General features: G+C 36.6%; 3 protein-coding genes across 3 annotated transcripts in view; 2 read left to right on the top strand and 1 right to left on the bottom strand.

Moving 5' to 3' along the window:
• The window catches only part of LOC111466114 (mitochondrial fission 1 protein A), a 3,101-nt gene extending 1,147 nt beyond the window's left edge, over positions 1 to 1,954 (bottom strand). The window contains exons 1-3 of the mRNA XM_023110700.1: positions 1,697 to 1,954; positions 1,184 to 1,322; positions 361 to 482 (exon numbers count right to left, since the gene is read on the bottom strand). Coding sequence (XP_022966468.1) covers positions 361 to 482; positions 1,184 to 1,322; positions 1,697 to 1,789 — 354 coding nt within the window. The 5' untranslated portion in view covers positions 1,790 to 1,954. The remainder of the gene's footprint in view (positions 1 to 360; positions 483 to 1,183; positions 1,323 to 1,696) is intronic.
• A 759-nt stretch (positions 1,955 to 2,713) lies between these two features.
• On the top strand, positions 2,714 to 7,205 carry LOC111466079 (pyrroline-5-carboxylate reductase-like). The gene is made up of 7 exons (XM_023110656.1): positions 2,714 to 3,038; positions 3,157 to 3,205; positions 3,532 to 3,623; positions 4,180 to 4,252; positions 4,893 to 5,013; positions 5,428 to 5,533; positions 6,661 to 7,205. The coding sequence occupies exons 1-7, from the start codon at positions 2,838 to 2,840 to the stop codon at positions 6,847 to 6,849; spliced, it is 831 nt and encodes a 276-aa protein (XP_022966424.1). The 5' UTR covers positions 2,714 to 2,837; the 3' UTR covers positions 6,850 to 7,205.
• A 1,228-nt stretch (positions 7,206 to 8,433) lies between these two features.
• Positions 8,434 to 12,544, top strand: LOC111465930 (triacylglycerol lipase SDP1-like). Its single transcript, XM_023110403.1, has 3 exons — positions 8,434 to 10,695; positions 11,074 to 11,217; positions 11,299 to 12,544. The coding sequence occupies exons 1-3, from the start codon at positions 9,277 to 9,279 to the stop codon at positions 12,238 to 12,240; spliced, it is 2,505 nt and encodes an 834-aa protein (XP_022966171.1). The 5' UTR covers positions 8,434 to 9,276; the 3' UTR covers positions 12,241 to 12,544.
• The last annotated feature ends 187 nt before the right edge of the window (positions 12,545 to 12,731 follow it).

Below are 12,731 nucleotides of genomic sequence, written 5' to 3' on the forward strand. Positions count from 1 at the left end.
TAAAAAAAAAAAAAAAAAAAAAAAAAAAAAAAGGACAGGAAGTTATGAAATATAGAACCCCTAACAAGAAACACAGACCACTCGCAACCAACGTGTCAGTGTCCTAGTTTTTTTAGACATTAACATGTCTTTTCGTGTCCGTATCTATACTTCTTATGATGATATAGTTTAAGGTTTCATCAACATGTAACTTGTAAGTATGGTTCAGAAAGGAAATGCATGATCTAACAAACAACATTAAAAGCTGAAGCATTTAAATTAGATAGGAATTGAAGCAAGACATTGTGCAACTATGTGTGATGTCACCGATGAATTTATAGCTGGCAGAATACCAAGTTGCATGCCTAAGAAAGAACAAACCTCTAAACATTGTTCTACAAGCTGCCGACTCCTTGCATATTCACCACTTCTGTAATATCCAACAGCCAGCAAATAAAGTTTCTCCCTCCGGTCCAAAGGGGTTCTAGCATTGATTAAGGAAGCTGCAAAATGACATGCTAATCCAAGTTTAAAAACTGAACCATGAAAATAATAAGCTTTGAGAAAAATGGCTAATCTTAAATAACTACAAACTGAAGTTTGAGAATGTGAATATATATATATCAAGCAAGAAGAAAAGGTTTCAACTGGAAGTAGCTTCTCCCATTTTAAGGTCAAAGCTCATTTCTAGTTGAATTCCAAGACAAGTTGATTATAGAGTTTGAGTTCTCGTTTCCAAGTTCACACATACCGCATATGAAAATATTTTCGATGACACAAATTTGGAAGTCAAACTATATTTAGAATAATAAAAAACGAAACTATTTTTCTGGATGACAGAAGCAATTCATATAATCGAGAACACAAACTGGCCTTTCAGGTCATAGCAGATAGCAGCAAGAATTAAACACCCATGTTCATTGTTAATAGCCTACAAAACGTCACTCATAAATGTCAGTCATCAATGACAAGATTGTGATAGTAATGGTATTAGGGATATACTAGTAATTAGTTAGGGAAGTTGTTATGGATGTTGGTCATAAATAAAGGGAGTTGTTTAGATGGTCTTAGGATTGAATTAGTATGCTCAAGGGAAGGGATGAGCTTTTAACCAAGAAATTGACAACAAAACGAATATGGGAGACAGAGTTCAATACTGTTCTGTTTCCAGAAAACCCATAGAAATTCTTTGCAGAAGATTTACCTTCAAGCATTGCAATGCCACGATTAATATCCTCCGACTGCCTTGAATGAACAAGTGCCCATGATAACCTCATGATGCTTTCATTCTTGCGTTCTTCAGAGGCACCTTCATTGGCCTCTGCAACTTCTCTTTCACACCCCTGCATTTCAATATGCAATCTAAATCAAATACAATGTTGCAATCTGCAATCTCACCATGGTTTCAAATTACTTCTACCGCGTAAACCTGGATCGATTATACACCAATTTTTGTATGGAGACATTCAATCTCTTCTTTTACAGGGTTTAAGTACTTCTACCGCATATCCTTTTTCAGGGATGCATCTAAGCACGCCAAAATTAATCGACAAATGTGAGAATCGAATGCTTATGCTTCACCCAATCCGCCAAATTTGAGGTAAGACATCATTTAACCTAGCCAAGTTCTTCTCCATTTCTTTCTTTCGGTTTCTCAGAGACCAACCAGAAATTGTAATGATAAAGCGAGAATCTGAGAGAATAAAAGAAAACTCACCGCAATAACGTCACGATCACACCAAGGGATCTGGTCGCCACCGCCGAAGAACGAAGTAACGGACTCAAACAATTTGCCGATTTTTGCTTCCATTAAATCCGATGATTCCGTGAATATCAGAAAAATCAAAATTTCCAATTTATACAATAAAATCTCCACCGAATCTTAATGACAAAGAAACGAAACAGATGATTAAAGACGAAGAAATTGGATTTTGGACGTTTCGAGAAGCAAGATATTTATAATGGGTTCAAAAAGACCGGGTAATCCGAAAAATTGGATGAACCGAACTCAATGAACAAAATAAATGAAATTTTTATGAATTCGTTTAAATTAAATTAATTAAAAAACAAATTCTTGCAATACATACATTTATTGTAATTTTAATTAAATTTATAATTTTTTCCTAATATATTGATCTCAATATCTAGTCGTCTATAATCTCTTATAAAATATTATTTATTTTCAATTAATAAATTAAGAATAATTAAATATTTCGTAATAATTATATCAAATTATTTATTAAAATTACAAAATGAATCATATTTAATAAAATATTACGAGGGTAACAAATCCAATAGAATCCATGTTGGTTTGTGAGGATAGAAGTTTTCGCTCTTATAAGTACTAAACAGGTAATATGATCGTGTCATATTAGATGTAGGGGAATGTCGGGACCATTAAATATCGAATATGGATTCTAAATCCGAGCATGAAGGGTTACACGTGATATTAACAGTAAAACGTCTACTAGTAGCAGGATGTGGTTCACGGATGAACTAAGGTAATAGTTGGTGGGTATGTAGTGCCAAAGTAGAAGAGTGGTAGGTGAACGAACGAAGGTGAATGAACGGAGATTATATCCGAAATAAGATATTTTTAGTGGGGTTAAAAAAGAATCAAAATATTAATTTTTGGGGGTTAATAAAAGTGGGTTTTGACTTAAAAATTAAACTAAAAATGTAATTTAACTTTAAAAAAAAAACACAGTATAAAATAGAAAAAAGAGAAGAAAAGGATCCAAACACGTTGGAGCGATTTTGGACTCTTGAAAACGGCATTTCGCAGTTGAGCCGCCACGGTGAATTACGATACGGTAGCCGGTAGCCGGTAGCCGGAGGAGAGTTTTCGATCGGAATCAATGGAGATCCTTCCTATTTCAGTTGATTCTTATAATTTAGGATTCATCGGAGCTGGAAAAATGGCCGAGAGTATAGCGAAGGGGATTGTTCAATCTGGCCTCTTACCTGCTTCTCGAATCTCCACGGCTGTTCACTCTAACCCTAGTCGCGGCATTGCTTTCGGATCCTTCGGTGTTCGAGTCCTCCCGAAGAACGACAACGTAAGATTATGACTCATCTTTCTAGTCGAGTCCTCTGTTTTGCAGTCTACGTGTTATTACATAACCATAATCTTCCTTTGCTTTTTTTTTTCCTTCTTTTTTGATTGCTTGTGACCAGGTGGTTGAAGAAAGTGATGTGATCATCTTCTCTGTTAAACCTCAAGTCGGTACGGCTGTCGTTCATCTCATTTATTGCGATCCTGCTTTCCTCGTTTCTTTATTCATTCGTTTTTCGTGGTATTCTCATTATCTTCTTGAAAAATGCTTACAAAATCAGTAGAGGAATGTCGCTAGACGTTGTGATAGAAGCTCTGGTGATTTGTATGTCGAAATGATTGATTGTATTGCTTTCATTTGTGATTTGTTGGGGTTGTAATGAATTGTCTTTGAGACTCTTGCTCAAAAAGCATGTTTTCTCCATCAATTTTATGTTGAAGTGCTTTATATCCTACTTGCGAGCTGTAAAGCATCTAATGGCTTATATTGGTTGCAGTTAAGAATGTGGTGTTGAAGCTGAGGCCTCAACTCTCAACGAAGAAGCTTTTGGTTTCGGTTGCTGCTGGAGTAAAGCTACAGGATCTGCAGGTTCTTGACTTTACTGACTTGTTTTTTGGACTTCGTGAGGTTTTTTAAGTTGAGGGTTATGTGCTAAAACACCACCCCCGGAATTTTTGAAGTGTTTCATTAGATAATAAAAAATGGTTTTGAAAATTCTAGAAGTACATAAAGGCTCCTAAAGTGATTTTAGGAGAAACACTTGATCAGTGCCTCTTTCAAGAGTGTTTATTACAGCGGACTCTACGACTAAAAAAGTTGTTCACTTCTTAAAATATCTCATATACGTAGGTGGGAACGGGAGAAGGGGTCAAAGTTATCCCGATGGGAGTAAGAGTAATAATAATGTTTATAATGCTACAACGCAGGTATATTTAAAATCATGTTTTTTCAAAAATCATCCAAAAATGTTTTTCCATAAGTGCTTATGGAAGAATGTTCTACTCTAAAAATTTATCCCAACCTCACTATATTTTTATGATCTCATCTATTTGCTACAAAGTTTCACATTAATCACATACTTTTACCTTTTATTTTTCATTTTCTGCGTACAAATTTCCCTTGGAGTAATGCTCTATACATTTAGGAATGGGCAGGTCATAACCGATTCATTAGAGTTATGCCAAATACCCCAGCGGCTGTTGGTGAGGCTGCATCAGGTATTGTCTTTTCCTATTATGTTTAAATTTAATATCATTTCCCGCACACATACCTGTTTCCAGAAGATGTTACTTTGTAAAGTGGATATAATTGATTTACCGGTCTTTGATTATATTATAATGTATGATCTAGCAGTCAAAATCGCAAATGGAAGTGAGGGATGCAATTAATTGGCCAATCAGGGTGCGTGTATTGTACCACTACGAGTTTTATAGGAAGAAAGATATAGGCATCTTGGAACTTTTTATAAAAAAATAATGAAAATAATTTGAGGATGAAGGTTTTTTTTCTCTCCTTTATCTAGACCATGTATCTTCATGAGTATTGAGGCTTCTGTTGATATACTAGCATGTTTGTGCAGAATTCTGTTCAACTTTCTGATTGATAATTTGGTTTACTTACTTAGAAGCTTCGTCCAACAAGCCAAATCAAACTTGCAAAATATATTAACCAGCTTCAGTACTACTTTATTACACGATGTCGATGATAGATATCATGATTTTCAATTAGTCTTTGACCTAGGTGCATAGCATGGAAAAGAACAAAAAGTACATTAATATTTTACCCTGCAATTTTCACCATTTTGTTTCTTATATACGGACCAATGATAAGATATGTACTCTGCTTCTGTTTGACTAGTTATGAGCCTTGGAGAAGGTGCGTTAAAGGAGGATGGACAACTAATAGCTAAATTATTTGGATCTGTGGGTAAGATATGGGAGGCTGATGAGAAATTATTTGATGCAATCACTGGTCTGAGGTATGTAGTATGTTGTAAAAGCTGAATCCCACAGTTTTTCAAATTAGCGGAGCACAAAACTCTCGTCTTTCTATTGCCACCTCCTAATCATTTTGAAGCCTACTTTTGTTGGGGATACAATTAAGATAAATGTTAGGATGTTATTAGAATATTATTTTAATATTACTGCTACCGAACATATTAGTTATTAGTTAGGAGGTTTGTCATAGGACTGTTCATTAATGAATTGGGTTGGAGGGTTTAGAGAAAAGCATATTTTTTATATAGTCTTGGGAGAGAACTAAGCCTTTCAGACGATTGGTATCCTTTTGCAGTTTCTTTCAAGCATATTTCAATTAACTTTCCTTCCAAATTTTGGTACCATCGGCATTCTCCAGCTAATGGATACTATTTGATGTACATGGAAACATGCAGTGGTAGTGGACCAGCATATATTTTCCTAGCAATTGAAGCTTTGGCTGATGGAGGAGTCGCTGCAGGTCTACCACGAGAACTTGCCATGGGTCTAGCTTCACAAACTGTGAGTCAAATTCATCTGATGACCTATGTCTAAAGTAATTAATGTTGTGTAGCGTAGTCACACATAATTAAAAGTAAGATATGCACAAATAGACCATTTCAGTGAATAAAGAAAGAGCATAGACTCCTTTTGTTTAAAAATGAAAAGAAAAGAAGCATGGTTATTTGTTTGGACATTCCTTATTGTTTGCGCCAAGAATGGATATACAGCTGCCATATATTAGCATTTTATCTTCCAATGTGATTTATAATTTGAAAAACGATGAAACTTGAAATAAAGAAAAGATCGAACTTGCCTTCTGATGTCAATGTCAAAAGGTTAAGAAGTAAACGGTCTGAAAAGAAAATTAAATTTCCAATGGAAGATGCTCTACAATATATATAGTTAAATAACTGAATAAGCCGACGCTTCTTGCATATTTGAACCTTGTATTATCTATTAGATGTGATGTAGAACCTGAGGATGATACAAATTATCACATTGTGCAAGGATTGTTGTTAAAATTTGTAGACCTTTCTCCTCTCTGAAAATCATAACCTATTTGTCTCCCATCTGATTTTCCTATACAATGAACTCTAAAGTGATATGTGCCAGATGATAGTCTCAAACTGTTACCCGCTCACTGTAAAGCCTGATTCACATAGCTACTACTGGCACGGATTAATTTTATAGAAACATTTCATATTTTAATATTAGTTTAAAACAAAGCAACCATAATTTACATATATGTACAATAAAATCTAGTTTCAAACCCTTAACACAAGAAGTAGATACAACCAAGATAGACTCAGATCTAGGTAGGAGTCTATAGCTCGTCCACACCTCGTCTCTGTCACATTGCATTTCGTCTATCTGAAGAAAAAAAAAACATTTCTGGCTTTCTAGTGAATCATACTTTCCAGTGAACGTGCATTACACAAACATTTCTCAAGTTGGTTCAGTCATGGACTCATGGTCTTCCAATGTCTAGTTAGGTTTTCTTAGGCCTTAACTCCTCTAGCGCCATATGACTTGTTACCTAGTGAAACATGCTAAGCATAGTTATGTGCTTTTGGAAAAAAATCAATTCAAATCTCTCTACTTCAAATTTACCAACTGGAATTAAATGATTCAGAATTTGTTTACAGGTGTTAGGTGCAGCCTCCATGGTCAGTAAAACTGGGAAGCACCCAGGGCAGCTTAAAGATGATGTTACATCACCCGGTGGAACCACCATTGCTGGTATCCATGAACTAGAGAAGGGAGGACTTCGTGGCATGTTTATGAACGCTGTGGTCGCTGCTGCTAAGCGTGGCCAAGAACTTGGCCCAAAGTAGTTGCAAGATTTAACTTCCAAGTAAAGGTTAGTAGTAATTTATTTGCTTTCAAGTCTTGAAGAGATGAGGAAATAAGCTATAACTATAACAAGTAGAGTCTTGGAAGCTTTAGAATTAATGTTGATAGTTGGGGCAATTTTTAGTTATCTTCTACACGTTTTCCTTAACAATATAGATAAAGAACCTGATCTCCCACTCTTTTAGGTTAATTTTTTTGGCAAAGATTCTCTCTCTTCTTGAAAATATTTGAATCTGTGCTGGGACTGATTCTACTCTTATCTCTTATTATCACCAACTCCAGAAAAGGAATAAAAAAAAAAAAAAAAAGAAGCATTGGTTTGCCTATATTTACTCCATATATGGTTTGTGGATATGTTTTCATCATTTCAGGCAATGATTTGTATTGAATAAATCTTGAGTTGTTCGGGTAATTGAGTGCATTATTAGATGAACACGACTCTCGACAATAGTATGATATTCCACTTTGAGCATAAACTCTCTTGACTATGATCATTTCCTAAATTAACTGAGGTGGGATTTTCATCCCAAAATCAATCCATTATTAAGAAAGATTTGAATTACTGTGTATAAAAAAAAGGATTAGTATTTTATTGCTTCATTAAGAAAAAAAATAAATAAATAAGAGTAGTATTTATGGGGGTCTAGAGATGACGTCGTTTATCATCCTTACAGGCAACCTCTTCGGATGCCGTTCACGTTTTCGCCCAAGAAAATATTGCCTTCGACTTTAACCGACAAAAAAAAAATATTATTAAATTATAATCTTCATTTTAAAAATTAGAATTTCTATCTCAAACTCTCATGGATATTAAGCAAATTAATTTTTAGCTTTTCAACTTAACCGAATCGAAAAAAATATATACATAATTAACCAAATTCTTATAAACGAGCATCTTTGGCTTCCATTAATGCTATTGAGAGGGGGATTGATTTGACCCATGGTAGACAGATACGGTTTGAATTGAGTACAGAGATACAATGAGAATGATCCGGGTGTGAATCGGGTATTCATCAATTAGGCCTCCAAGTCCTCTTCTTCCCCAATTTACTTCTTCAGGATGGTTTCCAATTCAAAACTTTTAGGTTTCTTCTCTCAATGATTCCTATGGATACCAAGAACGGAACTTTTTTTGTGCTATTATGAAGATGAAAGCATCAGTGATTACCCATTTCCCTTTATCCTCATGAAAGAAGAAAAAAGACAGTAGATGGTTTTTGGATTGAGATGTTTAACTGCATTCTTCTCGAGAGAAGGTCTCACATGCAGAGTTCAAACAAGTAGAGTACCTTTATGTCACTTAAGGGAATAAGATTAGCCCTTTAACAGAATTGGTTGGTTGAGTAGTTCTATATAAACCCTACCAATTATATGAACTAACTTTGAATTTATTAGACGGAACCCTTATTATTATTATTATTATTATTATTATTAAAAAAAAAAATAGGTTTTAAACATATTCCCAATTTGCAATACAACAAAAATATATAAAAAAACATTTAAAAAGTGGCATTAAAGGAATGAATGATTTACCAAATTTTGTGGCTTGCATTAAAATCACGTAAATAAACTATTTTAATATAAAACCTGACGCATAGCTTCCTTTCTTCTCAACTAGCAATCGGAAATTCCTTTAAATCCAAAGTTCCAGATTCAGAGACGATTCACCCAAATTTTCCCAAATTTTCCCAAATTGGGGGGGGCGCCATCTTCTTGCCTGCCCCATCGAATCTTCTTCAATCCTCGCCATTATTATCATTATCGTTATCTTCTTCACGTTTCCCAATAACCACTTTCTTTTTGGGCCCTCACTTCCGCGTTTTTCTTTCTTCATTCTTTGCCTTCTTCTCCACATTCACTGCATTCTCTCTGTTTTGCTGATCGTATATATTCTGTTACCTCTTTTCTGATTTGGGGATTTAGTTTCTAGATTTTCGAAGATTGCGACAGATTGGTGGGTGAATTTCGTATTAGGGAGGTTGATTGATCGATATATTTGTCGTTGCTTGTCGTTTAAGCAACTCAAATTTTCGGTTCTTATGGGATTTCCTTTGGATTTGAGGATCCATTGTTGTTGTACAAGTTCAGATTGAGGAATTCTTTGCCATATTCAGGTTTATTACTGCCGTTTACATTGTTCTTCTTCTAGTAATTTATTTTGAAGAGCTGAAGGATTGAGTGTGCTGTTGAATTTGGTGCAACTTTGCATGCCTTCTTAATTTATTTGGGGATCGATTCTTGTTTCCATTGATCATAGCCATTGTATTGAAGTTCGTAGAATCCTGATTTTCCTGTCCTGTTACACAATCCATTCTTTCATGTTTAGATCTGTTAGTCTTACATCCACAGAGAACTGAGTGTGGATTCTATTAGCCTGTGACAGATTGCTTGAGTTCCTTTTTAGAGTTATGGAAATTAGTAATGAGGCCAAGGTTGGTTCCTTTTCTATTGGTCCTTCAACCATTGTAGGTAGAACAATTGCTTTCAGAATCCTGTTTTGCAAATCGGTGTCGCAATTTAAGCATCAACTATTTCGTGTTTTACTGAATATTATCTATGGATTTAAGGCCATCTTAGCACCCATATTATCATGGATGCATCCTAGAAATCCACAGGGGATATTGGCGATGGTTACCGTTATTGCTTTTTTGTTGAAACGGTACACGAATGTGAAAGGGAGGGCCGAATTGGCGTACCGAAGGAAGTTTTGGAGAAACATGATGAGAACTGCATTGACCTATGAGGAATGGGCTCATGCTGCTAAAATGCTTGATAAAGAAACTCCAAAGTTGAATGAGTCAAATCTCTATGATGAAGAATTGGTGAGGAACAAGCTTCAAGAGCTTCGCCATCGTCGCCAGGAGGGATCTCTTAGAGATATAATGTTTTGGATGAGAGCTGATCTTTTCCGAAATCTTGGCAATATGTGCAACCCTGAACTACACAAGGGTAGGCTTCAAATTCCGATACTCATAAAGGAGTACATAAATGAGGTATCGACTCAATTGAGACTGGTTTGTGACTCGGATTCTGAAGAATTGTTATTGGAAGAGAAACTCTCGTTCATGCACGAAACGAGGCATGCGTTTGGAAGGACTGCCCTACTCTTAAGTGGAGGTGCTTCACTTGGAGCTTTTCATGCAGGAGTGGTTAAAACTCTGGTAGAGCATAAACTTTTGCCTAGAATAATAGCTGGATCTAGTGTAGGATCCATCATATGTGCTGTTGTTGCCACTCGGTCCTGGCCTGAGCTACAAAGCTTTTTCGATGACTCTTGGCATTCATTTCAGTTTTTCGATCAGATGGGCGGTATTTTTACTGTGGTAAGGAGGGTAATGATACAAGGGGCTGTTCACGAGATTCGACAATTACAAATGATGTTAAGGCAGCTCACTTCTAACCTAACTTTTCAGGAAGCTTATGACATGACAGGTAGAATTCTTGGGATAACAGTTTGTTCCCCAAGGAAGCACGAGCCGCCTAGATGTCTTAACTACTTAACGTCTCCTCATGTTGTGATATGGAGTGCTGTGACAGCATCTTGTGCATTCCCTGGCCTTTTTGAGGCACAGGAATTAATGGCCAAGAACAGAAGCGGTGAGATTGTTCCCTATCATCCACCTTTTAATTTGGATCCTGAAGAGGGCTCAGGCGCATCTGTACGTCGATGGAGAGATGGCAGCTTGGAGATCGATCTGCCAATGATTCAATTGAAAGAATTGTTCAATGTAAACCATTTCATTGTCAGTCAGGCAAATCCCCATATCGCACCACTATTGCGAATGAAAGAATTCTTCAGAGCTTTTGGGGGAAACTTTGCTGGCAAGGTATGACAACGCTCAGAATCTTATTTTGTATGTGCTCTGACTAGTTTTCTTCTTTATCCCTGTTTTCCTGCACTGTTGTCAAAATATATGAATCTAAGTGTTCAATATATATCAAAATACATTTCGTACCACGACCTTACTTGAACAGGATGTGTTTTTATAGGTTAAATAGAACTTGAGTTTTGATAATAGATTTGCTACTTGGTTTGTTTTTTCATGGACTGCTGTGGACATTTTCAATTATTCAATCTGTTTATAAAACTTCTGTCTCTGTCCCTCTCTGTTCATCAGTTCTATGAATCGATAAGTTATTTTTGATCTAGCATTATGTTTTATGCGTTATCTGTTTATTCTATCATAATGTTTCTGGTTATGTAGCTTGCTCATCTTGCTGAAATGGAGGTAAAACATAGATGCGACCAATTTTTGGAACTTGGTTTTCCATTGGGCGGAATTGCGAAGCTTTTTGCTCAAGATTGGGAAGGAGATGTCACGGTCGTCATGCCAGCTACTCTTGCTCAGGTATTTTCATGTTAGAAGATGCTACAAACTCATTTTAGAACAACAAATGTGTCATTGCTGAAGAACTTCCTTTTGTTGCAGTACTCTAAAATTATACAAAATCCTACGCATTTGGATCTTCAAAAGTCGGCCAACCAAGGTAGGAGGTGCACCTGGGAGAAGCTATCAGCAATAAAAGCCAACTGTGGCATTGAGCTTGCTCTAGATGAATGTGTTACAATTCTCAACCATATGCGGAGGTTGAAAAGGAGCGCTGAGAGGGCCGCTGCTGCCGCTGCTGCAGCCTCACATGTTTCTCCAGCCCCTGTCAAGTTCAGCGCTTCAAGAAGAATTCCCTCCTGGAACTGCATTGCACGAGAAAACTCGTCTGGTTCGCTCGAAGAAGAATGTCTTGCTGATGTTTCTTTGACTTGCCATCAAGGTCCTAGTGGATCGATCGGTTCAGGATCCACTGGAAGAATGTTGCGAACTCACCGTACTATGTTTGATGGTAGTGATAGCGAATCAGAAAATATTGATTTGAATACTTGGACTAGATCTGGTGGGCCATTGATGAGGACATCATCAGCAAATAAGTTCATAGACTTTGTCCAGAATTTGGATCTTGATGACCTCAATAGAGGTTTGGTAGCAAATTCCAATGGGGTTCAGCCATTTGGTGGCAGTCAAAATTCCCAAAGTCCTCGAACCACGTCTGACCGGAGTTCCGAGTGCCCAGATTTTGACATGCGAGAGCTCGGCCATCGAGTTTCTTCAAGCATTCTTGTAACTGAAGGAGACTTTTTGCAGCCCGAAAGAATACTTAACGGGATCGTGCTTAACGTCGTAAAGAAGGAAGATTTGACATTGACAAGTCGGACCCATGATTCAGAAACTCAAAACAGTGAAGTTGAATGCCTGCAAATCGACTGTTCGGAGAAGTATATTGATGCTAGCTCGGCATCTGAAGAAGATGCTACACCAAAGAGCTGCTTGCAGGAACAACCTCCCAAGAACAATCCGGTGAATCATTCCGAGGAATAACACAATGGCCAAGATCATCAACTATTTATTGATTCTTAATTTTGTCGAACTCCATTCTTGTCTTCAAGTACGTCTTCTTTACTTCCTCCAATGAATTTAAATGCCAGATGATATCTCATTCAATGTAGGAGTAGGAAATGGGAAGAACAAGCATCTTCGCAAGGTGAGGACTCCATAGCTTGAGTTCTGCTAATCACACTTGAAATGCAGCAGTTTAGATGATTTTGTTAGTGGAACTGTGTATATATCTGTATCAAAATTTTGTTTATTACTGCTGCTTTTCTATCTCCATTCCCATTATCTATTTCAATCTCGGTTTCTACAAAAAAATCATTTATTGTCTAGGAGAGTGGGATAGAGTAGGGTGGGACGAGTGAATATAATCATTGTCCCCAACTCTATTGAGTCAAAGAAGAGAAAACTCTTCTTGTTCCTTCTTTATTCTCGGCAAGTTAAATGAACATCTCTAATATGAATTATGCACCATTTTT

Source organism: Cucurbita maxima, unplaced genomic scaffold (assembly GCF_002738345.1).
Source record: "Cucurbita maxima cultivar Rimu unplaced genomic scaffold, Cmax_1.0 Cma_Scf00030, whole genome shotgun sequence".
NCBI classification, from domain to species: Eukaryota; Viridiplantae; Streptophyta; class Magnoliopsida; order Cucurbitales; family Cucurbitaceae; genus Cucurbita; species Cucurbita maxima.